We start from the raw sequence: 25706 nt of genomic DNA, 5'->3' as shown, positions 1-25706 counted from the left end.
AGATAATTTGGAAGAATCTATTGAGGTCCAAGTCCTTCACTTTTTGGGGCTTATTTTTTATTTTTACAGCGAACATAGTTTTCTGTAATCCTCTGTATTTGAAATCTTCTAGCACACTGTAAATTGATGGCATATCTTGACCCAGTGGTGCTTTCTCCAGTCTTTTAGAATCCTCACAAACCTCCTGGTAGCGGTAGGTTTCAGATAAGTCCCGAAGGGCAAGGGTCAAGTTCATGTTTGAGATGCTTTCTCTTGTGCTGAGGTGTCACTGTTTGTGATGAGAAAGGGGCTGTGTGACTAAGTTCTTACTGTAACTACTGTGATTGGTGGTAGTTTTCCCCCCGAGAATGTCTATTTAGGATACCCTCATCCCTGCTTTCCAATCCGGAAACATTTGTTTTATGGGGTTTGGCGTACGTGTACTTGTGCAGGTATGCTGGTCCTCTCACTCCTGCAGGAGAGGAACGATTTCATGTGCAAAAAGACCACCAGCAAATGTGGAGCAAATTGTCTGCGTTCTGTATAAAAGTCGCTCTCTGTAGGCCATATTTGACCGGACCTTTTCCCCTTGTGGACATGCTTCTTGTGTGTCGTGCCCCCACAACTGTTTCATATTCTAAAGTAAAATCGATATGTAAATATTAGTATTCCAGGCTTCATTAACTTTTACTGAGTACTTTGATAGCAGAATGTGTCTCTGAATTGAACCAAATTTTGTTAAAGTACGTGTAAGTTCCCCATGCTAATGGGAATCTCAAAAGTCTTTCTGCTTTGTGTTAATCGATATGTAAAGACTTTTGGTCATATTCACCTTTTCTTTAACGTTATACATGTACCTGAGAATCTGAAATGGCTGAGGGGGGGTAATGGATGGAAAGGATGTTTTTTTTTCGAACAAAAATGATTTGCATTGATATCAAGATGTGGGAGACGTCTTAACGTGCTGTGTTTTGGCTCCGCACTGCAAGTGAGCCCAGATTCTGTGCCACCACAAAACACCAAACTTGGGCTTACTGAACGGGATTTGTGTGTCGCTTCCATCTGCCCTCAGGAGCATAAGAGAGATGCTGTCCAACGTCTTCCGTGCCCACGGGCGCTACTGCTCCGCCCACCCTTGGGAGGTCATCGTGGGCACCCTGACTCTCACCATATGCATGCTGTCCATGGACTATTTCACCAGCCTGCCCAAAGTGTGCGGATGGAACTATCACTGCACTGAGACACAGGTACATGTTAATTCAACAATGCCTGTTGTTAAACTTTAAAGTACCTGTACATTGCAAGTTTATGAAGTAGAATGTATGGGGAAAAAAGGGTGACACCTCTCAAGTCAAGATGCTGCCGTGGCTCAAGAACTTGGTCCTCGTTAAGTAGTCAAGCTTCTAGTATGAGATGATGGTGATCTGAAAACTAGTCTGTATCACGAAAGTTTAACTGGTAGTGTGCTGAAATATGGGGAAAACCAAATTGAAATTGATTATCTTTTGTGACTATCGGATAGCCTTCAAGGTTCTAAAGAAAGCTTCAACGATTTGACAGAGATTTTGCCCTTGCCTGTGAAGGCCAATACTCACTGTAATTGTAACTGTTTTGAGATCTTTTCTTTGCCCTCAGGATGTCATGTCCTCTGATGTTATCATCGTCACTCTGGCCAACGCCATGTCCGTCTTCTATATCTATATGCAGTTCCACAAACTCCGAAAAGTTGGTTCCAAATACATTCTCGGTACGCAACTTACCGTACACTTATTATCAAAGGACTTTTGTCCTGCTCTTCTGATATTGCACTTGTCAGTATTGATAATTTAGCATATCATTGCCGCATATCAACTGTTTACTTTGTTCTTTATACGCACCCGCTATTAAGGTGTCTCTTCCAATGTTTGTTTTCCTAAAATAGAACATTTTTTGCTATTTGTAGTAACCTGATGCTAAATATTCACTCCGCCCATTGTCTTTTATCCTTGAACTTTGGGTATGAGAGATAAATCGATGGGTTAGCAAGCTGAAAAAGAAAAGGGCCAACTAAATACTGGTTCCTTTTTTGTCTGTTATCTGTGTTGAAAACTGGGACAAAAAGCTACTTTTGGTCGCGGTATTGTTGTGCTTGATAGTCTTGTTGATTTTCAAGGTACTAAGGCACTATTGTCAGCCGCATTTATTTTGTGTCGGCTTTGCGTTACATCACAGATAACGGTTGTGAGATAACGCCTTCAAGCCTCGATTGTCACAGAATTGTTGAAGATTCTAATACAGTGCTACCAAAATGGGAATTATAGACACGATTGAAGATGATTAAATGAGAGACAGTTGGAACAAGATGCAGAAACTTTTTTTACTCAAAATGAGTAAAATGTGCTCTCCCACAAATGCTGCTTTGATTTTTTTAATCTGTGGATACGCCCATGGGTTTGGTCGAGGTCAGAAAGTTGTTTTGCCAAGGGGTGTTACCAGTATCATTAGATATTGATAGTCTCAAAATCTTTGTTGTTCCCTGTAGGCATTGCTGGGCTGTTCACCATATTCTCCAGTTTTGTATTCAGCAGTGCCGTTATTCATCTTTTTGGCCTGGAGCTTACAGGCCTCAAGTAAGTTTTTATATTGCAGGGTTCCTTGGCCCTGAAATATGTCAGTGATAAATAAAATGAACCTGGACTCTACCTGCTGTTACAAAGCCTTTCATAGCTCCCATAATCTTGCCTTGAGCCTGTGTTTTCCTAGACTTGCCAGGATCTGCAACCTGGGGGGTTTGCTCACGTATGCAACCATTGTTTCATGACTGCAAACTATTTTCCATTTGACGTGCCCCAAAAGACTGTGATTGTTGGCGGGATGTTCATGTGGAACACAGCCCGGGGACTGCTTTATTTTAAGCATTCCAGACAGGTGGAGCACAGCCACTGTTATCCTGTGTAGATGCTGGTGTGCTAGACTTAGGCACAAAGAATGTGCTGTGGGTTATGAATGAGCAGCATTGGAATTTCTAATTTGAAATTAAGACCAAAAAAAGAATAAAATGGAGATGGGAAAAAGTTTATTCAACATTTATCATGTTTGGTCTTATGCTTTGCAAGTCATTCATCTATTGGGTGTGCATGCTTTTTCCTTTTCACAGTGAGGCACTGCCTTTTTTCCTTCTTCTGATCGACCTGTCCAAAGCCAGTGCCTTGACCAAATTTGCACTGAGCAGTGATTCCCAGGTGAGTGGCACCCCGTGTTCCACACCAGATACTCGCTGGGAGTTTTCCTGGAAACCATGTTATTGACCATCTTGCCAAAGAATGACAGAAGTCATCCCTTCGGCTATTCCTGATTAGCTTTGAATTCACATTGTTCGAAAAAGTTCTTGTGTAAGAAATAACCTTAGGTTGACGTGAATTTTGAAATCTTTTTATTTTCCACAGACCAATGATTACTTGTTTTTTCTATACAGAGAGATGTACCTGAGAACATAGCCCAAGGTATGGCAGTCCTTGGTCCCAACATCTCCCTGGATGCATTGGTCATGAGCCTGGTGATTGGCGTTGGTACTCTGTCAGGTAATGCCCTTGGAAATAAACAATGACACAGAAAAGGGTGGTTGTAAGATCCACGTGAATAGTCTCTTTAACCCTAACCCCCTAGGCTCTTGCACTAGAAAGCATACTGAACCTCACAAAATCCAACAGGTTCATGTACTTGTCTATGTACTTGTACATGCAGGTCACTGTACCAAACCTGATAAAATCCAACAGAATGAGCCCGTTGGAGTTTGAGTGATATGGTATGGATGGGTCTATGCAGTATAGGATGACTTGCATTGAACAGTACCAAACCTGACAAAATCAAGCATAGTCCAACAATTGGTACAGCAAGTCAGACACTGCACACAATGACTCCTGTGTGTCCCAACTCACACAGAATCCAACACCATCTCCCTGGGCCTTTCATCCCAAGTCTCACAAAATTCAACAGCAGGTTCCTACGGTACGGTACCAAACCTGCCAAAACCTGCCAAAACCTGCTGTTGGAGTATGGCAGGTTTTGGGCAGTTAGGGTTAAATTGCTTTCTGGAGGAAACTGTCGGTGAAAGATGCCAAGTGTTGCCTCAGGGTTCCCCTAAGTGAAACGTGCAAAATTTGAATCCAAATGTGAGTTCTTGTTCATGTTCCCATTCTTGGAAAACTGACTTGGCCATGTATAATAATAGATGAGGTGCAATGATTTGTTTGCAAAATGTCAAATAAGCAGTTCACTTCTGCACAGTGTGCTACCTTCCATACAAGTTTTTAAAAATCCAGCTATTGTCAAAATCAAGCATTTTTGACTCACTTGTCTAGTATGTAAAACCTGTGATTTATATCAGATAGATTGATTTCTTTTAAAAAAATGACCTTATTTTTATTACTTATCAAGCAAAGCTGTTGTAGCTAAATTTAACGTATAACAATTTGTCAGTTCCGAATTTCCTGAACCAACGGCAACCCTAGAAGACAGAAAAAGTGACTTCATTTCTGTTTTATCTTTGTCAACAGGAATCCCCAAATTGGAGGTGATGTGCTGTTTTGGATGCCTGTCCGTGGTTGCCAACTTCTTTGTCTTCATGACTTTCTTCCCAGCCTGCCTGTCACTTGTTCTGGAGGTAAGCGCGAAGGTTTTCTCAATCTTGCTATCGTTATGACTGCTTTTGTCACAGTGTTTTCTTGTCTGTGTTTGAGCAGTTGCAGACTGTTAAAAGTTTAATTTACTTCCCCTGCTCCAGTGCCAAAGCATATTTCATGCCACTTTGGATTGGAAGGGCAGATTTGTCCAAAATGTGCGATTGCATGTGAGGGTTAAAGTACAGTCCAAAACAAGTAATTACACATGAGCCCGAGATTTAATATAGCTTTTTTTTTTTTAAACCGGGTAAGAATCGCTCTCATTCCGCTGGGAAATCTCATTATGTGCCAGTTAACAAAAGTTGTTGTTTTTTTGTTATCAAACATTTACTTTCCAGCTTTCCAACAACAACCCTGTCGGCCGTCCAGTCTGGCAACTTGGTCAGTTCACCAAGGTGCTGCAGGAGGAGGAAGACAAGAAACCCAACCCAGTGGTCCAACGGGTCAAGGTTATCATGGTGAGTAAGGGATGTGTGGTTTGAGTGAGATTGGGGAGTCAAGGTCAAAGGAGTAAAGGTCAAAGAGTGTGTTGTTCACATTGATGTTCCCAATCTGACTATTGGTCACTTTTCCTGCAAATTCTGAGATTTTGGTTTCAACAGATCCGTTTATTAAACACAAGTTTTCAACCTACAGAAATATACCCTGTAAATGATAAGTCAAAGTAAGAAAAAGAAACTAGGAAGAAATACAAACTCAGATTTGTGGTTTCATTCTCATTAGGATTGAATTCTTAACTTCTTACAAATAAAACCAACTATTCGTGAATCATTTTATTTGTCTAATCTCAAAGTCCATGGGTCTGGTGCTGGTGCACGTCCACAGTCATCTGATGAAAGCAAGCGATGCCAAGCTTGGGGAGGTGAGCACGCTGACTGACTTACCTGAGCTGGAGTTCTCCCGCAAGATTGAGCCCGAGATACCTCTTTGGCAGTTCAACCTCAGAAAGTGAGTCGCCGCCCCCTACTGTCCTTGTCTCAGTCTGTTCATTTGGACAATCTTCTGGTCATGAAAACGTTTTTAACAAATGAATTTCTGCAAAATATGATTATTGGAACAGGAACAGAAGAGAGAAATTATTAATCTGTGCACTTTGTTGGAGTAAATTACATGCGCTTTGAAGTTGTGTGTCATGGAGTTATTAACAAGTAAATTAGGATAATAAAATGTACAATTATGTATTGTTGAAATACAGTGCTCTTTTGCTTTGTTTACATTTTTTTTTTCATTCCTGTTTGAAAGTTTTGTCTGCTGCGAGACTGTTGGCTTTACTCAGAAACTCTATTTCTTCTCTACATTCTCTGATCTCCAAAGCTCATGTACATCTGAAATTCAGACTTTCCAAACTTTCCTACAAAGCTGCAACAGTTATGCCCCAACAACTTGACAGCACATCAGTTCTGAGGGATTTTGTTTGTACACCTCTTCTCCCAGATTTGCCAGCCTTGGAATGGAGCAGGTGGCTGTATTACTCCTGGCTGCGTTCTTGACTGTCAAATACATCTTCTTTGACCAAAACGACTCTGAAGTCACAGAAGAAGAAACCACAGAGGAACAGTCAAGCAATGGCGCCGTCATCACTGAGGCAGAAATGGAACCAGGTTGGTTTTATTTGTCCACTGTCTAATAGTAGAGCTAATTAGAGTGGAACTGGAATGGGCTTTCTCTGGCCTCAGTAACATTTATAGTTAACATAGTCCCTTTCATCAGCCCTTGCTGTAAATACATTTCTAGTATCCCACAGAATTTATAGCATATTGCATGTAGTGCTTGCTGATTCTGAAAAAAAATCCATCAGCTTGAAGAAAAATGACACAGGTTTGTTGCCTTGAAAGATCTCCAGCAGGTGGTATTGGATGCAACAGACCCGAGGGTTATCCAGAGCTCCAGAGTAATGCCAGCTTCAGATTTTGGAAACAAAATGGCTGCTCATTATGTGTACGGTAGAGCGTACAGCTACTGTATGCCAACTTTCCATTTGCACTGGTGCATACACCTGCCAGATTGTTCCCAACAATGGTGATACTCATATCGCAACTCTCTCTACATGTGGCTCTGGGGTTATCTATCTCTTTCTTTTAAATTGTCTGCAGAAAAGCCCGCAATCCTGGAGGAACTGCAGAGGTTCTCATCCTGCGGTGTCCAGACAGACCCTGTCCGTTTTGCCCCCAAGGCTACCTTCACCATTGGTGGTGGGAAGGACTCGGACGTGGAGAGCGTCGGAGACGAGTCTGAGAGCACTCGGGATGAGAACTCGCGCCCCAGCTCGCCAACAGCACCACGACCACTGCAGGAATGCGCTCGTATCCTCAATTCAGGAGTAAGTTCAACTTCTGGCATAATTTCTAACTGGTTTTGAAAACTTTGTTTCACTGATGAATGCTGATAAGAGTATGCAACATTCCTAGCTATCAGTCCGTTGGTAAAATTATTTCACACCAGCAAAACAAATTTCAGACATCCGATTTTCTTTCATTGCTGCAGTCTTTGTTAATGCAGAAATGTTCTGTTGGTCAGTTTGAAATATTTAGGTAGTGCTAGTAAGTAAATTCGCCCTTCCTTCCACAGAAACCCAGTTTCATGTTGGGGTAGTGGATTTAGAGTTAGCTTCTGTTCACATGTTCACTTTGAACTTTTAGGCTTTCTTCATGTGTGTAGCAAAAGTAAATGAAAATATTCATATCTCGCCCCCTGGCTTCTAGAGATTGAATGAAAGAATGACGGTTGGTTTACTTCCACTCATGGTTAGTTTAATGACTAGCTAATCATTTCTGTAGTGCTTAACCCTAACCACCCAACGGTTGCTGGACCTAACCGTCCCTAATCACACAAACTTCAACACCTTGGAAAAACACTCTTACCTCACAGTACCCAATCCCACAGACTTCAACAGGTCTTTACCTGTGTGATTTTGTTTGATTGGGTATTGCAGGCCCATTGCACAGTACAAAGAGTATGGACAGGCAGTACCTATTCTAACAAACTAACACACCATCATGCTGCATATCCATCCCCGGCTGCTGGGATCATTGTGGTCAGAAAAACATGAAGATTGTCCTCGTTACGGTATTTATTACATACTTCACACTTACCATTTCAATGGGAAGCTTTCTATCATTACATAATCTTTAAAACCACAGTACCCATTTGAAATTCTTGATGGTAAAAAGTGAGAGGGCCACAGTTCCCGTTCAGTCAAAATTCAACAGGGCATGTGCAGGCCCACAGTACCCATTCAGACAAAATTAAACACCAGATAGTAAGCTACCAGTACCCAATACCACAAACTCACACAATTGTCTGGTGTTGAATTCTGTGTGGTTAGGGGAAGGTTAGGGTTACTGAATGCAGATGATTCTTCATTTGTGTCATTCTCCATGTAGTTTCATTCAGTACTTACACAGTTGTGCCTTGAGAGTTTAACAAAGGAAATCACCCACATCAGCATCTTACTTTACTAAAGCACATCTCGAGGACAGTTTCAGTAGTGTGTCTTACAATTAAGTCCCAAACCAGTGCGTGCTGCGGTATCAAGTTAAGATGGTTGTTCTTAATCTGGCTGTTTCTGTAGGAAGTCATGGACTTGACGGACGAGGAAGTGCATCTCCTGGTGGCCAGCAGGCACATCCCCGCTTACAAGCTGGAAGATGTCTTGCAGGACCCCGAGAGGGGAGTGGCCATCCGCAGGCAGATCTACAGCCAGAAGCTGACCAAGAACTGGGCGCTCAGCGATCTGCCGTACACGGGCTACCAGTACTCTTACGTAAGCCAAGCCTCCTCCCCGCCTGACTCGAAACCTCATTCCAAATGATGCCTTGGGTTGTATGCAAAACCAGATTGTATCGAGGGTTTACTTGGCTACCATCGGGCAGGCCAGTGTTTTTTTTTCCACAGGTTATGCACATAGGTTTCCCTGGGAAACAAAACAAGAACTGCCCTGCAAGATGGCTGCCACGCAAAGCCTCTATAGGCAGTGTTGATTTGGATAGGGGACTTCTGAACACTTGATGGAAAATGCTTTACCAGCGTTGGTGTTGCAATATAGAAACTGTTCATGAACATTATTACTTTAATCTTTAATTGGTCTGAAAAAAATTTCTGCATCTTTCTGAGTTTCCTAGATGAACGCTCAAGCTCAACATCAGCCTATAACATGGTTTCGTTATCATTTTGCCCAGACCTCCATTTGGAAATTGCCATATCTCTCCAGAGTCTATATGGTGTGACTGCAAACATAACAATAATAACAATACTGACAGTGATGTAAAAACCTCAACTTATTGATGAAATCTGGTTCCCTGAGACATATCAATCTGACCAGACTGATTTTCATTCGATTTGTCTCTAGGTCATGGGTGCTTGCTGCGAGAACGTGGTCGGCTACATGCCACTGCCTGTTGGTGTTGCCGGACCCTTGCTGATGGACGGTGAAGAGTACTACGTCCCCATGGGGACCACGGAGGGCTGCTTGGTGGCCAGCACCAACAGGGGCTGCAGGGCCATCCAGGTGAGTCAACTTGGGGTTGTGAAGGGGAAGCTGTGTCCGAATCAACTGGCTGTGGCTTAGAGTAACACACATGTCTATGGGTAGTGGCTGTAGCTAGCCACTAGCCATAGACACATGTGCTGTCTCTAGCCGCAGCCATAACATTTGGATGCAGGTTTTTCTGTGTCCAACTTGGAATGTCTTCCCATTTTGTTAAGACTGAACATTCTGTGTCGATCATGATGCATCCCAGTGAGAACACGCACCACAGTTTACAACCATGAACACTAAGTTTCTGATTTAGCCCATAAGTACATCAGCAAACCCTATCAACGTGTCGGGTAAGTTAAAAAAATTGGACATGCCGAATCATATCTCTTGACTGAAAATGCAACTTTGTGTAAACAGGCTGCCGGAGGGGTTAAGAGCACCGTTGTAGCTGATGGGATGACGAGAGGACCGGTAGCAAGTCTACCCTCAGCCAAAGAGGCAAGGTAGGAACAGATCACTTGGGGTACTCGATGGGTAATCCAGTTCTGTCATTGTCATGAGCTTGCAAATTGATGAAAACGCCCACAGTCTGTAAACCTTTCACCTGCTAATGTACATTTTGTGTGGATGTGAAAAGGACCAGAAAATTAACAAATAACCCCTAAGTGGGCACTAAATCCTAAATTCCTGCAATCGGGCAATGCAGAATATTAACCACTTCGTGCCGGGGCATTTTTCAACGTTGAGGATGCCTGGCCGGCATGACTATCATTTTTTCCGTTTTCAAAATCCTTCAACAATTCATCATTCCATTTAACAGTCGTTTATAGCCGCACGGAGTAATCTTTAGGCACTACTCTAAGTTGACAGGTGACCTTCATTGACACCCGAATATTTCAGCCAAGCTTGCAGCCTTGTAAACAGAGCCCAGATTGTGCGGTGTTATACAACTGTCTTTTGTTCACGAACCTGGCTCAGTGCACTGCTGACCTCTTTTCAATAGGGGCCAGATTAGCTTGCAGCGGTGCTGTGTGGTTCATCGCTGCGGTGGTGGAGAGCTTTTGTCCCCGGTGGTAATCCGCTTGCTCTAAATACCCCAAACCCTGGTATACGGTTTCAAAATAACGCTGGATTATCACCACTTTTGAGAGTGAAAAATGCTGGTAATGCCCAGCAGCCTGGTCTATTGTTCGGAGTATGGTCTTTTGTTACAGGGCCCTGTTTCCTTTGTCCGAGTTCGGAGACCCCGGCCACACATATAAACCATATGGCTCCGATTTCGGAGTCCCCGGCTGGTAGTGGTTAATAATTGGTACTGTTATCTTTGTTGCACGCTCTGTGATTGATAACTACGCCCGGTTCAAAACATGAACAAGTAAATGAGGGAGACTTCAGCCTCATGACCATTCTCCAACTCTGCCTCCTGCACTTTCATAATTGCCTCTGTTTTTTCCCCCCTTATTCCAGTGCGGTCAAACTGTGGATGGAGGACCCCGACAACTTTGCCGCCATCAAGGAGAGCTTTGACTCCACCAGTCGCTTTGCCCGGCTCAAGAATGTCCAGGTGGGCCTGGCCGGCCGCCACCTGTTCATGCGTTTCCAGGCCCTGACGGGTGACGCCATGGGCATGAACATGCTGTCCAAGGTACGTGGTGCTCTTGAATTTGGTGCTTGCAGACTGGTAGAAAGTGTGATTATTCAGATATGCTTTACCCATTTGTAACCAAGAACTCTACCTCTATCTGTCTGATTACCATTGTTTGACCTATATCTTGACCCTTGAATAAAAGCACAAGCGGTCCTTACCTTTTAGGCCTCAAAGTTATAGTTATGAAAGACGATTAAATGCATGGATTATAAAGGAAGTCTGGAAAAAGATTAAGTATGATTGTTGCAATGGTATTGTTGGCAAAGGCAGCAGGTCACGAGGCCAAAAGATGATTGTTAGTTTAAGGCCTGAGCCTTGACAGGATTGGTCCTCTTACGCATGCATTTGCAATGAGATTTGGCTGCACTTGACTCCACTTTCACTTAACTCTGTCCTCGGTTAGTATCGGCTGACAAAGAAGAGGGATTGCCCCATATCTATTTTTGTCAAATTGTTCCTTCAACTTAAGGAAATAAAAGGCCAGAGGACCGTTCCAGACGTCTCGGTTCTCAGAAAGCAGAAGTGAATTTTCCCCAGGTAATACGGTTCCCCTAATTTCCTACTCACGAATTTTTTTTCCACAAAATCTCTTCTGAACTTTCAGGGTACAGAGAAGGCCTTGAACCGAATCCACGAGCAGTTTCCGGCCTTCGAGGTCCTGAGTCTTAGCGGTAACTACTGCACCGACAAAAAGCCGGCGGCCATTAACTGGATTGGTGGGAGGGGCAAGTCGGTTGTCAGCGAGTGCACCGTACCGGCGTACGTCATAGAAAAGGTAGGCTAATTTGCGCACCAGTGTTTAGACTTGAAAACGGAGGAATGCCTACTGTTCAGATTGGGTTTGGTCGTGTTAGATTGTGGCCAATCACAAATAATGTACTAACAAGCATGCAACATGTCATCAGATCAGCGTATATTTTATTTGTTTTTACAAATTAAAAAGAAAAGTATCTATTGACTAAGTAAGGTAGGTATCGTAATGTGCTGTACTGTTTTCGAACCAAATATGACCAGATGCCATCTTCTGATGGCAAGGAGAGCATGCCTGTAGAAATGTTGAGAAATGTGAGTACAAAACAGCAAGCCGGAACCAAAGCCTCAAATCCTTTTCCAAACACAATCATCTTTCCCACAAACGTTCATGTAGTGAGATCTGCTAATCCCCCGGCCGTTTTTCTTTGGCCATGTCAGGTTTTGAAAACCTCCGTCCCCGCTCTGGTGGAGCTGAACATCAACAAGAACCTTGTTGGCTCGGCCATGGCTGGAAGCATTGGTGGCTTCAACGCCCACGCTTCCAACATCGTCACTGCCATCTATGTTGCCACTGGCCAGGTAGGTGCCTTGTCTTCAGTATCAGAATTTTAGTAGTGATTGCATGGATGTAGACGCCCTCAAGAGACAAGCAAATTCTTGTGAGGATATTTGAATTATTGATGGGAGCTCAATATCTCAGAACTGCAGAGCAGATTTAGCCAAGAACCAGTCACAGGGAGCATAGAATGGATGATATTTTTCCTGTTACCCTGTTCTTGCTAAGCAAGTATATTTTTGTGCTTAGCGGACTTTGGTGACTAGGCGCTCCACGACATTGGTTGCTGGTGTTTGTTGTAATTCATGATTTTTATGTATGGATGTGTTGTTTTTTTTGTATAGGACGTGGCTCAGAATATTGCCAGCTCCAACTGCATCACCTTGATGGAGCCATCAGGCCCCAAGGGGGAGAACTTGTATGTCAGTGTCACCATGCCGTCCATCGAGGTTGGCACCGTTGGGGGAGGGACGGTGCTCCCACCACAGGGATCCTGCTTGGAGGTCAGTCCCAGAGTCTGTCGACTCTTGAGCCCTTTTCACTGTTTGGAATGAAGCCTTTTTTCCAAAATGGGCTTGACCAGCGTTATGCTTCCTTATTCCTGAGCACTTAAGCGTAATCCACAACTCAATCTGTTGAAAAACATTAGTTGTGTTACCCGATACACAGCCTGTAGTGTGGCTCAAAGTGATCAGTGCTGTTCCAGGGCTTAACAGCCTTTCTGCAGGAGTGCACGCTTTAGAAACTTGGTTGTCAAGTGGACCTAAAGGGATTTGTGATATAGGCCTCATACAGCAAAATTAATATCAAAGTCACTTCAGATTTCTTACAACTTGTGCAGTGGTTCTTTTTTCATTTTTATAATTTTTATAAATTCATTTGAAAAATACAAGACTTGGGTTGGATTGACCCAATAAAATTGTAACCTTCCTCAATTCTTCAAACTCAACCTGGAGATCATTTTGCAAAATTTCACAGGATTGAGGAAGATAGAAACCCAGCCAGTGTCACTTTGCCTGGGGCTTGTTGCCGCCTTGGAGTCCAGAAACTAAGAATAACGTGTGGATTTCCCGCGCAGTGGACAGTTTTTGGAAGATTCCCCCCCCCGAAAAAAATTAGTCCTGGCAGTTTTGTGTTAATGAAAGATTGTCCCGATCTCCTCTAACGTTTAGATGCTGGGTGTGCGTGGTGCTTGCCCCGAGGATCCAGGACGCAATGCCCGTACCCTGGCCCGCATTGTCTGCTCCACTGTCCTCGCTGGGGAATTGTCCCTCATGTCAGCGCTGGCTGCCGGACACCTGGTTAAGAGCCACCTCAAACACAACAGGTCAGGAGGATGCATATCCTTGAAAATACCACTTTGACACGCTTTCAGAGAGGCATCAGAAAAGATGAGCATATGATCTGGAAATGTAATGGTTTTTATTTTCATAGGGGGTTTTCCCCATTGAATCTCGTGACATAGTTTTCATGCCCCATGACTGTGCTGAAGACAGTGTTACTTCACAAAATTCTGCAAAATGTCTTGTCCTGCATTAGCTTTACGTCACGAAGCAAAGAACATCATTTCCATGTTTTATATATAAAGATAGTGTAAACAATTTCTCAGAAGACACACTGTTGTAGGATTTTTCCAGGTCGCGTTTTTTTTTTCTTCAAAGCATTTTCATCCTTCCGTCCCCAATTCTTGTTTGATTAACAAGCAAGCCGAGGATGTCAGATTGGTTCCGAGTTGGAAGTTGGGCTTCAAAAATACATGTTATACTCATATACATAAAAAGATAGACTCCAAACATGGATTTGACCAAGATATATCCACTTCGGTGCACTTACCCCTGAAATACATCTTTGCAGGATTAGGCTGAAAGTTCTTCTGGATGTTAATCCACCGTCCGGCAGATAGTGAGACCGTTTACAAAGAACCCCTGACTTATATACATACTTTTCATTTTCCTTTGATGTGCCATTGGACACAGGTCTTCTCTGTGTGTGACCAACAGTCTGTCCAGTAGCCTGCCCACCATCCATGAGCACAAGCGCAGCAAGTCATTGGACCTGAGCGCCCCCCACCCAACGGGCCGGATGGGCCTCTTGGACCAAGTGGGGACATGCACCAACAAGGCTTCATGACCTGAGAACACCTGGACCCCCGAGAGACCTTCATCAGATTGATTCCCATGCCTATCCCCTTGGCACCCCCAAAATAAGTCTCGGTTTCCAAAAGTCTGATGGTCAAATGCACCGACAAACCTGTTCTGGTTTTTCAGTATTGTCTTTTGCTGATTTTGTCTTTGTTGAAGCCGCAGCAGCAGACTGTTTAGTTTCCACTTGCAGCGCTCTTGTAATTTCATGTGACCTATTTGTCTTGATAAGTTCTACCATTCTTTTTTCATTTCCCTAGTCCATATTTGTTCAACTTTTACTCATGTAAACTTTCCCCCCAATTTTTTCCTGTTCTCGAGCTATTCTTGTTGTCTCTCTCTCCATTGGTCAGTTTAGATAGTGTTGAACAAAAGAAAGCATTTCTCATATCTTTTGATTGCTTTGTTTTACTGACAAAAGAAACTTATATATATCATACAAATGTGTCAGGTATGTTAATTTTGAAAAGGAAGTATAGATTCATGGGAAGCAGTTTTTACTTTGTGGGGGAGTTTGCAAGGGGTAATAGTGACATATTTTACGGGGTAATCAGGGTCAAAGTTTTGCATGTGTAGAGTCAAAATACCAGACGGATGAAATTATGAGTTGAAATTTCATTATAAAGTTACTTGGTCTAATTTAAATAAAATTTATGGAGATAATTTATTTTGAAATCTGGTGAGAGCATTCATGATATTAGACAGGAACTTTTTAAATGATGAATTAGATGCTCGAGCAAATGGAATAACTGTCACAGAAAGAACCCTCCAAAACTCAAAAGTGTGACTGTCATCGTTGACTGTTTGACTTGTGTAGAGGTTTTGTACTCAAAATGCCACCGTGGATAGTAAACTCACTCTGACTGTACATTTGATAATAGGGTAGTTCTTAATGTGAATGGTTCTGCTGGTATCAGCAAAAACGATGATTAGAAAAATTCTGTTTAGCAGCTGGTGACACGATGCCCTGTATGCACTTTGCAAACAAGCGGATGCCTGTTTCAAAGATGAGAGCATAGATTGTCTAAAGATGATTGCTCGTCAGCTGCGTGTTTATATATATATATATAAAAGCTAAATTTATATTTTCTGAAATTCTTGACGCTTGAACCTGTTCTAAGGACTTCGCATGTAAGCATGCCGGTGGTGGATTTAAAAAAAATTACAACTGTCATCGTGGACCGCTGAGATCCCATTTTGGATGCACACCGACAGTAGTGCTTCTGCCATTTGGAGAAGCTACAAGATTGTTGGCATTGTGTTGAAAATCGCATTCTACACACAGCGTGCAGGTGGTGGTGTTCATGCTTCATAAACCCACCCAAGTTGTCTCTACCTCACCTGGACAGAACAAGCGTACGCAGGAGCAGAACACAGAGAACCAGTATTGAGCGCTTGAATGAGGCCAGTAACCCTTGAGGAGCCATTAGTCCTGTCAGGGCTGTTTTGTTTGTTGGTACAAGACCAAAACAGCAAGAATACCAGTCTCTGAACTTTATAATTAGTCGGCAGAGAGGTCATTCTATTGGACTGAAGTAAATTTGAAAAAAAAAGAATTAAAAAGTTGTACATAGTGATATTATGCATGCCACATGTTGTTTACACTGACTTTCATAATTACGAGTTCATAGATTAAAATGCCATGGCAACTTAGCATTAATGTATTTATTACTCTGTGGTTTAATTTGCTTGTAAATGTATGAATGGTCCACGTGTGTGTAAATCTTGGCCAGGCCAGCACCAATATTTAAACTTTATTTTCTTGCCAATACTGAAAACCAGATTCTTTTCGCTTTTTTGATATCATTTCTGGTCAGATTTGACCCTCTGCTAGAGATGTCAGTGTTTCTACCATGGACATTCGTGCGACAAATATATAAATTGCTTAATCTACTGTGGTTTTAGGCCGAGGATGCTGGAAAAAATCTCTGCTTTGACTAAGGTGTTTAAAGTCAAATTATTTATTTAAATTGATATGTCGGCAGTGGGTGGTTCAATGTACAGTCTGAAAGAGCACGACACTCCTTTTTTTACGGGGGCTACACTACTTCCATGTCATCATTGTGAGAAATGTTTAGCAGATTAAGTGTTGGTAAGGAAATAAAAGATAGTTGTGTTTCTCCAGTGATTACCATACGGAGGGACACCTGTGGACGTGTTGCATGTGGTGTATATAGCAGTTCTATTGAAAATGTTGTGGACCATTTTGGGCAGAAGCTATTTCATTTGCCAAATGATAGAACTTTGTAAAGTTAAGAGTATTGGACAATTGCCATCACAAAGTGGAATCTACCGTGATCTTTAGAACAGATTGATGTTGATGGTTGCACCACTGCTTTATGGAGCAAATATCTGATGTGAGGTTCTGCAAAATAAAATGCTTTCAGCACCGTTTAGAATTAGTCTCATTTGTCTGTGGATGTTCAGAAATGTAACCTTCCATTTGCGCTTGCCTCTGTGTACATTTCATTGTGGCATCAATTTTCATGTGTCACAACCACCATTTCACACCTGCAGAATGGCCCGGAGTCAAACCAGAAAGTGTCGTGGGAGTGATTGACTTGAGCCGAGTATTGGGTTCTTGTAGGATACTTGGTTTGCGTAATGTGTAGATTACATCCAGCCTTTGTCTCGGTTAAGTTGTACTACAGTCACTTTTAATAAGCTTTGTGTTCAGGGAATTATTGGATCTGTTGAATTTCATACGGTTGCGGTTTCCAAGAATATGTATGGATTTTCACAAAATACCAGGCTTTGCACTTGGGGATTTTGTTTAGCAAGTTTAGATCATTGTGGGTTTGGGTCTACCCAAGATTGGGGTTAAGAGAGAGGCAGATTGGTTTATACATCAAGAGAAATCCTTGGGAGGGTATTCAGCTGAACTGAATACAATATTGAGATCGCTTAGAGACATTTACAGTCGAACCTCGTTAATAAGAGCACTGTTAATACATGTATAATATTCCGCTTAAGACAAGGAAATTGTTCGATCCTGATCCTTTCTTTTTCATTGTTTTCACTCCTGACAAAACAAGGTTCATGTTACAACAAGGTAATTTGCCAAGCCCGAAGGACCTCTTATTAACGAGGTTCGACTGTAATTTGAAAATATGTTGAGCTCCAGAATTGGACAAGAGTAGTTGCAGATATATTGGCATGCAACAACTTTTATTCCAAAGCAGAATAAACACAATGCACAGTTACATATGTGGCATGACTGCAGTACAGAAATCCCCACCTTGCAGGCTCCCAGAATGCAGTGCAAAACAATCGTAATGCCTAGTCTACAGTATCCCAGCTCAATACCGGCCTGTCCAAACCCCATTCCAAATCCCCTGCTCCTGCCCTACGTGTTATCAAAAACCTCTCCCTAATGAATCCTATAAATTACCTGCCAGCTTCCCCACCCCATCTCAACACTTACCTGTTCAAAATTTGATTAGCTTTGAACTTACAAGTGCAAAACTATATACTTGTCCTTTGAGACATGGGGCCAAACGTGTACTTTTTGATGTGTACTTAGAATAGCATGTATGTAATTCATTTATACTTCAAACTTGTAAAAGACTGTAAAGGCCAGTTGGAAATGTTTAGAGAAATATTATTCTGTGTGGTGTTTGTGGAGATAGTGTTGAAGAGTTATTCAGGGGATTTAGAAAACCTCGGCCTTGTTTCCAGGTTTTACCTCCTCATGCAGCTTCATGACTTGGTGGGTCCCCAGTTTTGATATACTGTAGTTCACTTGAGGTCTACTTTCAGTAAAAGACAGTGCTTCAAGTTCTGTTGCATGAGATGAGCATTTTTTTGGTTAGTATTTCATTCATTCATTATGGAAGGCAATTCTTACATTTAGCTCTTCAGATGAAGCTGAATGTGGACCAAGCTGTGGTTTAAGGTTCCTTGTTTAACCCTAACCTTCCCCAACCGCACAGAATTAAACAGTAGTAAAGTGTTTAATTCTGTGGGGATAGGTCTGGTAGGCCCATAACAGCTGGCTTTTGCATTGGGTTTGGCATACCTCAGAAAAACCAAGTCCAACAGCCTCTGTGCACCAACACCATATGGGTGTTTAACTTTGTGTGAATGGGGAAGGTTAGGGCCAGCAACCCTTTGGGGGTTAGGGTTAAGGCATGCTGGTCAGCCTTAAAAACACACACCTGGTGTATTATTTATGTGTGTCCTATTTTTTGTGGGCCAAAGTTTCGTCAGAGATGTCTTAGGATAGATGTTAAAAAGTAATAATGAATAATCCTCTCTGCAAAAGCTAGTCTTGTATGACACATAAACATAACATTGATGAATGATGCTGCTTTTGAGTGCTTGTACACAAAATGCTTTTGGCTTGAGTGCATGTGTTGAGTGGAGTAGCTTTTGCATAGGTCAGCAACATGTAGCTGTGTTGTACTGAATTGATATAGTATCACTCTTAGACTGTTTAGGGACCAGTTTCAGCATCACGGTTTGAATTTGTGAGATCGAGTACCAGCTATTTTCCTCATGATGTGTCATGTATGATTCTGATGGGTTATTGATGGTACAGAGAATTTACTTATTGAGATGCTAATTCCAATGACTTCTGCTTAAAATGTTTTACTTGAGAAGTGGACAAAAACCATTTATTTTTGCTCATAAAAATTGCAGAAATGCTGCTCACTCGTTGCAGAAAATGATACTTTTAGCTGTCTTTTGAAGTAATGTACATCTGTAAACCCAATGAAGAAACTTTCCACAGGTTCGGATGGGTTCCTATTTCGTTTGTATTCATTTCTGTTAGGACATGAACATCTTTTGTCTGCAACATGCACCTTTCCATTGGCTTGGCTCGGCAGTTTGGATTATCTGTATTGACATTACTAAATTTGAAGCCACCTTTGTGACTATCATCAGAACAATTGGGCCATCAGTGCAAAGTCCACAGGGATAGGATTTGTCTGAAAGATATGTTAATCTACTCTTTGTGCATGACTGGTGCACTGAATTTGGTAAATGAAATTTTGTAATTCATTGTTACTCTTATGTAAAGAATATATTTTCCTTTCTAGATACCTGCAAATTGTTTCATTAACCCTAACAGTCCTCATTCCTCCAACAGGTGAAGGATTGAGGAGTGTTAGGGTTAATGGAACTAAATGACAGTTAGTTTGCTACTTCTTGGACTGAGCAAGTTCAGTATTTCGAAAAGCCAAGAACAGATCATCCAAAACCATGGTCAGTTCAAACGTGTTCTGTTCTGTGATTCAGGGTGTGGCCTGCTTGTAAGGCAGATCTTTTGCAAGTATCTTGCATGTCCTCGGATTGACTTGTGGCATGCTCCTTTTGGCGTGTGCACACTGTTGAAATACTCAAGTGGCGCACTGAATTATAAATAAGTTATTAATCTTGCAATTAGATGTGAAATAATATTGTAAATAAATTATAAAATTATCACTGTGTACAGCAGCTGTTGGTGCATTTTCCTGGCAGCTACTTTAAGCTTATGATTCAGTGTTAGAGTTACGTGGATTGATTCAAACATTTTTTGTCAGTAAATCTTCCAAAAATGAAATTTAAATTCTCCCTGGAATAGATGTTGTGTATTTTGTTGCTAATTCTTTCACTTTGTGACCTAGGTAGAGAAAGAAAACATAACTGAAGGAATATTTATGTAATTCCAAGCGTCAATCAACAATTAACTCTTAGTTTGAAGATTTGTTTGGGCAAATTTGAGTGGGTATATACATTTTCTGTCACCGAGTTTGTCTAGAGTCAAATGTCAAATGAAAAAAGAAATAAATTAAATGAGCATGTTTTGCAGAATCGCTTGCTTGTACTGGACTCAAGCCGATTATCCCTGCTTGCTTTGTATGTCATTTCAGTTCCTTCCGTTATTGTTCATGTTATCCAAACCCTCTTTTAAAAAGAGTTCTTGCAAAAACGCTTGCAGTAAATTTTATGGAAGGTGCAGAATATATATCCTACTTTGCACATCATGCACAAAGTTTTTTGAGAAATCACAAAAGATTTTGAGCCTTTCCAAACAAAATTTCAAATTTTTCTCAGTCCCAGAATGCTTTTCTCCAATATTTTTGGAATCACCGACCAAGCACAGCTGAAGTTACGCACATGCATGTATAGCAAGAAAAATGTTCCCAATGGACAGCTATTCTTTCAAAAATTTCTCGGTATTTATTGCAGTCTGTTTTCCTTTCTCACAGTCAGTGTAAAATAAAACTGTGGGACAGTCACAGTCAAGCACACTTCGGAAGTATAATTCACCAAGACAAAATTTTCAATTAGTAAATTTTTTTTCTACTGTTAGAGAATACAATTTTCCAGTATTTTTATGTTTTTTGGTAGGAGAATTTTTAAGAAAACATTTAACAGAAAAGATTCCCATAAATGAATTATTGAAGTAAAAACAAATGAAGCAAAAACAGAGATAACTCTTATGTCCTCCACCACATAAAACATATTACTTCTTTTATAAAATTACTCTTTTTTACATTGGAACAGTTTGGAAAAAGTTTTTGACAACGAATTTTCCATGTTTCCAAAAGCCTCTTTATTAACCAACAGAGACATCTTCCACCAAATTAGTGATGTTAACCACTTCCTGCTGGGCACTTTTTGATGTTGAGGCTACTCGACCAGGCACTTTTCGATTTTTTTTCTGTTTTCAAAATTCTTCAAACATTTATATCTTCATTTACTTCACATGTTCACCCAAAAGAATGACTGTCCTGTGGCCATTCTAATCTGACAGGTAACCTCCACTGATGTGTGAGTATTGCAGCCACACGTGCGGCCCCGTAAGGAGCCCCCATTATGCGGTGTTGCATAATTTCCTCTTTATTCCAGGAATTAGCCCAGTGGGTTGATACGCTGGACGGCCAGGGTTGCTATGCAGTGCACATGGGCCATGAGGCTGAACCGGGCCATTTAACAAGCACATGGGCACAATGAACACTGCACAATGTGGCCAGATTCCCCAAGCGCTTAGTGGTATTGTATCGCTAATGGCCGGAGCGAGTGCTTTTGTCCACATTTATAATCCCGCTAGCACTGGCGACAAACAATGATACTGTTTCAAAACAATGACGGATTATATAAATATGAATATATATTGGATATATTGGATATAACAGCCGGATTTCAATGACAGGTTACCTCTGCTAATGGCCAGCACTGACAGCTACTGTACGAACCTTCAATGGCAAGTCCCAGCAGCTCGGTCTTTTGTTTCCAAGTGAGTAAAGGCCCAGTTTTGCAGTCCAGTGAACCCATTGTTGCAAGGCAATGATGGAATTACCTTTGCTGATGGCCCAATCTTATAACTGACAGCAAGTGAACTTTTCTACAAACGCCCAGAAACTTTATTTTTTGTTTAAAAGCGAGCTCCGATTTCGGGCACCCCCGGCCTTGTGGGCTGTGCAATGTGTCTCCAGTACTGGACTCCCCCGTACGAAGTGGTTAATATAACTATGACAGGTCAAAATTTTGTTCTAGTACTACAGTTCATTTGTTTGGCCTGAGTTTAGGGGACTTAATGGTTGCCCCAGTTTGATTGGTTATCTGGGATTTTGTTGCTAAGGTAACTAAATATCTTACTGATCATCAAACATCATGTCCATATGGAGATTGTTCTGTGACAAAGCACCTTCAATAGCTGTTTAGTATTTTGATTGGTTACTCTGCATACTGTTGCCATGGTGATTCCCTGTCTCCCTACTGGTCGCAGTGTATCATGACCTTGATGGCTCCACCTGCTCCCGTCCGCGACGTCTCAAATGCCTCCAGTGTCTTCTCCAGGGGGAAGTGATGGGTTATCAGTGGCTTGGCATCCACCTTGCCTGAGGCGATCATCTCCAGGGCGAGAGGGTAGCTGAGATGTAAGCAGACCGAAAAGAGGTATTAGATCTTCGATTCCATGAAAAAATTGGAAGAGACTGCTCATCTGCACTAAAACTTTAAAGGACAATTCCAAAGGTGGAATAAGCTTCCATCTTGAAAAATGGGAAAGGGAAAAGTGAGGTTCAACATCATTGGACATTGGAAGATTGTGACGGGAAAAAAAATGTAAACCTTTCTACTGTTTTTAAAATTTGTAGGCATTGGACGCAAACCTCTTCCTGTATCCCTTCTGCTTTTCTTTTTTGCTCCATGCGGGTTGAATTCCCAAAGCCAACACTGCTAAATCACTCTGTCTATCAGCTGTCACTTACCAGTTGGCATATCTGAAGATGCCGCGGATGTCCACTTCCCTCACAGCGGCACTGACCATCGGCACGTTGACAGATGGTGGGCCCAAACCGACTAGGACAAGCACACCGCCTGATTTAGTTGCCTACAAAGAAGAAACACCGATGAAATTTTTGTTTGGGTAGGCTTTTCACTAATTCTCTCGGACCTTTGTCCACTTACCTAGTTGGTAAAAAGGAACTCCAGCATAATGGGCAATGAATGATGAAATCCGAGAGTGTAAACAGATTTGTTGCATGGGGCTGCAATATTAGATGTAATCCTCTGTGTTCCTGAGCTAGACACTTTACAGCAACATCTTCATACCTAGGCGTGAAACCATACAAGTAACACAAAGCAGACGAAGACGAGCAAGAGGACTTACATAGATACCCGTCTGTATACTGGGCTCGGCTCCGCTGCACTCAATGCTGATATCTGGCTTACATCCCAAAGCTTCCTCCACTCTGCGTGCCATCTCCTCACCGTCGCGAGTGTCCACCTTCAGTGCGTGATTGGCTCCCAGCTTCACAGCCAGGTTCAGACGACCCTGGTCAAGATCTCAAAATAGATGAAACAAAGGGCCAGTGGATAATTATTTCCAAGTTTATCAATTGTGGAAGCCAACACCGGAAATGGGGTGTGTTTCTTACTTGAGTAGATAGATCACTGGTTGTGATCAGGTCCCAATTCACTTTCCAAAAAAAATCTTTAAAAACGCAGAATTCCACCTTATTAAAGTAAGAAGTGTGTATAATTTATGAAAGATAAACATTTAGTGACTTTTAGGGATTTTAATTTGAATTTCTCTACAAATCAATGTGAAAATGCCGAGAAATTTAGGGTAATCGGCATAGAACATATGGAGAAAAAGGTATCTTCAAACAGTGAGGTAGTGGTGTTTTATCAACAGTTCTTTCCTTCCAACCTTGAACATCAAGTTCCATTTCATCTTTTGATTTTTGTGGTTGAAAAGAATAACATTGTTTCTACACACCAGAATAAAAGCATACATAGCTGAATAAGCAACAACTCCCATCTCCACCCAAAACATGAACACATAAAATTTATGTACGGGGCAATAAAGAGTGTTTCGGCAAAATGGAACATGAATAATTTATTTCTTATTACCGGTGATTGCAATGTGAGTTGCTCCCATGGCCTTGGCAGTCAGAAGGGAGAGCAGTCCGATGGGACCTACACAGGTGAGTCATGGAGGAAAAACAAAGCAGCGAGCGGTCCAGTCAAATTCAGTTCGAGGATTCTGGAGTTAGTCTTTCACTTTGAGAGTGAAAGAAGTCACACTGAATTTTCAGATGACGAAATGTTTCAACAGATCGCCACAAGGCAGATTATCTCCTTTTGTTCCTTGCTTCAGTTTCTAGGGGAGACTTCCTTCACACTGAACTGGTTCTTCATGCCCCAAGAATCATTCAGGTACCATGTCTACTGAGAAGAAATTCTTCTTGAATATGCTCCTTACTTGCCACTGCTGGACTTAAGTTATTGTAAGCACACCTGAACTTTCACTGTTGTGATTTTGCCTGGAGAAGATAGGTACTTGGAGAGAGTACCATGGCTGATGGTTAAATGCACTCAGACAGTAAAATTCAGTTGGAGGTATTTACTGAAGGACCAACTACACTGCAAGGAATGCTCACCTGCTCCCAGAACAAGAACGCTGCTCCCCAGCTGGACACCAGCCCTGTGGCAGGCGTGGACTCCGACAGACAGTGGTTCCAAGAGGGCGCCTTCCTCCAGAGAAACGTGGTCGGGGAGCCTGCGAGAAACATTCGACCATCTCTAGAATCGAAAAACAGCTCAAGCAATCTTTCTAGTTGAACAACTAAAGCATGCAAGATGTTGAAGATGACACCCCAACATTTTCAGCTTTTTAGAGAGGGGGGAGGTGATGGGTGCAGCGCCCTTCACAGCTGTGACAGTCCCAGTTTCAGTCAGGGGAGTCAGGTTGGCAAGGTAGTTCTTTCCTCGCCTTCCACCTCTGCGGGCCCGGGTTCCATTCCCGGCCCCGGTCCACATGTGGATTGGGTTTTCAGTCCCTACCTGACTCTGTGGGTTTTACCCAGAATATTCCTCTGGGGTTTTCCTCCCACCTCTAAAACTGTAACTGCTTCTTACTGTCTCCCCTTTGCTGTTGGGTCGTTTGGCCGCTGCCCGAAGTGCCCTTGTATGCCATCAGCTCAACCACGTTTAAATGTATTCATTGTTCCACACTTAATGGCTTCATTGTACAGTGCATTTGAACATATCTATATGAAATTTGCGCTTTATAAATGAATAAATTATTATTATTATTTCTGGACAAAATATGGAAGCTACGAGCAGTGAAGCAAACAGCCTTTATCTTATATTTAAAGCCATTCTTTCCCAACAGAAGGTTACTTGTCAGAGCTCTATGCACAACTTGCAAACGTACATTTGTTATTCAACACATCAGCATCAAAATTGGAGGCACGACCTAGGTCGACCCAGTGATTACTTTTTGAACATTCCACTCACTTGTGAGCTTCTTACAACGATGTGATCAGAGATGATGAAAGCTTACTTATAGCAGAAATCAGCAGCATGGCAGTAGTAGCGACGTAGAGAGCCATCAACCGGGGGAGTGGCACAGAAGATCACATCAGGGCAAAGATTGTAGCGACCTCCCTTACAGAAAGAGCACATCCTACAAGGCACTCCAGGCTCAATGGCTACGCGGTCACCTACAAGTACAGAAAATACCTTCACATCAGCCTCAACTCCCTGGACATGATTAACCAGGATTATTCCTGGATCCTCTCAAATCCTTCACCCCATTGCCTATTCTCTGTGTACTCTAAAATCAAATCAAACTGCATGAACAGTAAGAGTGGTTAGTTTCTCAAGTCCTGAAACCCTAAAGGTACTGTAAAACCAGGCTTGAGTTTCATAAGGCCACTGAACACAGCAACTTTCTGAGCCCCTCCAATAATTGCTACGCAAAGATGGGTTACCAGCCAAGATATTCTGCAATGAACCCAGCGTGTGACTGGTTTTCATCTGATTTTCGTTTCGTGGATAAAATTGCTTAGCAATCTTTCTTGCTTAGCTGCTCCATGTCATTTGCACCACAGCATGGATGTCGTCAAGATTTTTTCAGGGGTGGGCAAAGCACTCATTAGCAACAAACTGATAAACCATAAACAGTGGAAGGGGGTCTTGAATTTCTAGGTTTCATCAAGCAAATTGCTGATTTTCCATCCAGATTAATCTCTTTCTTTTTTCATTCTTT

The 25706-nt window shown here is 42.0% G+C and overlaps 3 protein-coding genes across 10 annotated transcripts in view; 2 read left to right on the top strand and 1 right to left on the bottom strand.

Annotated features, from left to right (window-relative positions):
- LOC147799024 (3-hydroxy-3-methylglutaryl-coenzyme A reductase-like) overlaps positions 1-20029 on the top strand; it is a 29614-nt gene extending 9585 nt beyond the window's left edge. For 2 of the 3 annotated variants that reach the window (XM_087137330.1, XM_087137329.1), the window contains exons 2-20: positions 1052-1226; positions 1615-1726; positions 2501-2588; positions 3116-3200; positions 3434-3539; positions 4515-4621; positions 4979-5098; positions 5434-5588; positions 6075-6241; positions 6725-6960; positions 8212-8403; positions 8989-9147; positions 9535-9620; positions 10585-10762; positions 11370-11540; positions 11957-12097; positions 12419-12577; positions 13247-13401; positions 14051-20029. In XM_087137330.1, the coding sequence (XP_086993456.1) occupies positions 1065-1226; positions 1615-1726; positions 2501-2588; positions 3116-3200; positions 3434-3539; positions 4515-4621; positions 4979-5098; positions 5434-5588; positions 6075-6241; positions 6725-6960; positions 8212-8403; positions 8989-9147; positions 9535-9620; positions 10585-10762; positions 11370-11540; positions 11957-12097; positions 12419-12577; positions 13247-13401; positions 14051-14204 (2733 nt within the window). In that variant the 5' untranslated portion in view covers positions 1052-1064 and the 3' untranslated portion in view covers positions 14205-20029. The remainder of the gene's footprint in view (positions 1-1051; positions 1227-1614; positions 1727-2500; positions 2589-3115; positions 3201-3433; positions 3540-4514; positions 4622-4978; positions 5099-5433; positions 5589-6074; positions 6242-6724; positions 6961-8211; positions 8404-8988; positions 9148-9534; positions 9621-10584; positions 10763-11369; positions 11541-11956; positions 12098-12418; positions 12578-13246; positions 13402-14050) is intronic. The other variant, XM_087137328.1, reaches the window with a different exon arrangement.
- The window catches only part of LOC110986786 (uncharacterized), a 128118-nt gene that overhangs the window by 95802 nt on the left and 6610 nt on the right, over positions 1-25706 (top strand). The gene's annotated exons all lie outside the window — the stretch shown is intronic.
- Positions 20481-25156, bottom strand: LOC147799023 (sorbitol dehydrogenase-like). Its single transcript, XM_087137319.1, has 6 exons — positions 24999-25156; positions 24094-24212; positions 23564-23629; positions 22818-22993; positions 22417-22538; positions 20481-22076 (listed from the first exon to the last, which is right to left on the bottom strand). Exons 1-6 carry the CDS (start codon positions 25118-25120, stop codon positions 21920-21922), a joined length of 762 nt encoding a protein of 253 aa, XP_086993445.1. The 5' UTR covers positions 25121-25156; the 3' UTR covers positions 20481-21919.

This window comes from Acanthaster planci, linkage group LG05 (assembly GCF_054643075.1).
Source record: "Acanthaster planci isolate LZ-2023a linkage group LG05, COTS_SCS, whole genome shotgun sequence".
Taxonomy (NCBI): Eukaryota; Metazoa; Echinodermata; class Asteroidea; order Valvatida; family Acanthasteridae; genus Acanthaster; species Acanthaster planci.
Note: the sequence above shows the minus strand (reverse complement) of the source record. Positions and strands in the feature narration are given on the sequence as shown.

What these genes read in the sequence shown, in the direction of transcription:
- LOC147799023 (XM_087137319.1), bottom strand. Translation starts at nt 25,120, where the DNA reads ATGTGCTCTTTCTGTAAGGGAGGTCGCTACAATCTTTGCCCTGATGTG. An exon ending in CGTTCTTGTTCTGGGAGCAG is followed by an intron (nt 23,630 to 24,093) that starts GTGAGCATTCCT and finishes TCACCTGTGTAG; the next exon opens with GTCCCATCGGACTGCTCTCC. An exon ending in GTATACAGACGGGTATCTAT is followed by an intron (nt 22,539 to 22,817) that starts GTAAGTCCTCTT and finishes TCTTCTTTGTAG; the next exon opens with GCAACTAAATCAGGCGGTGT.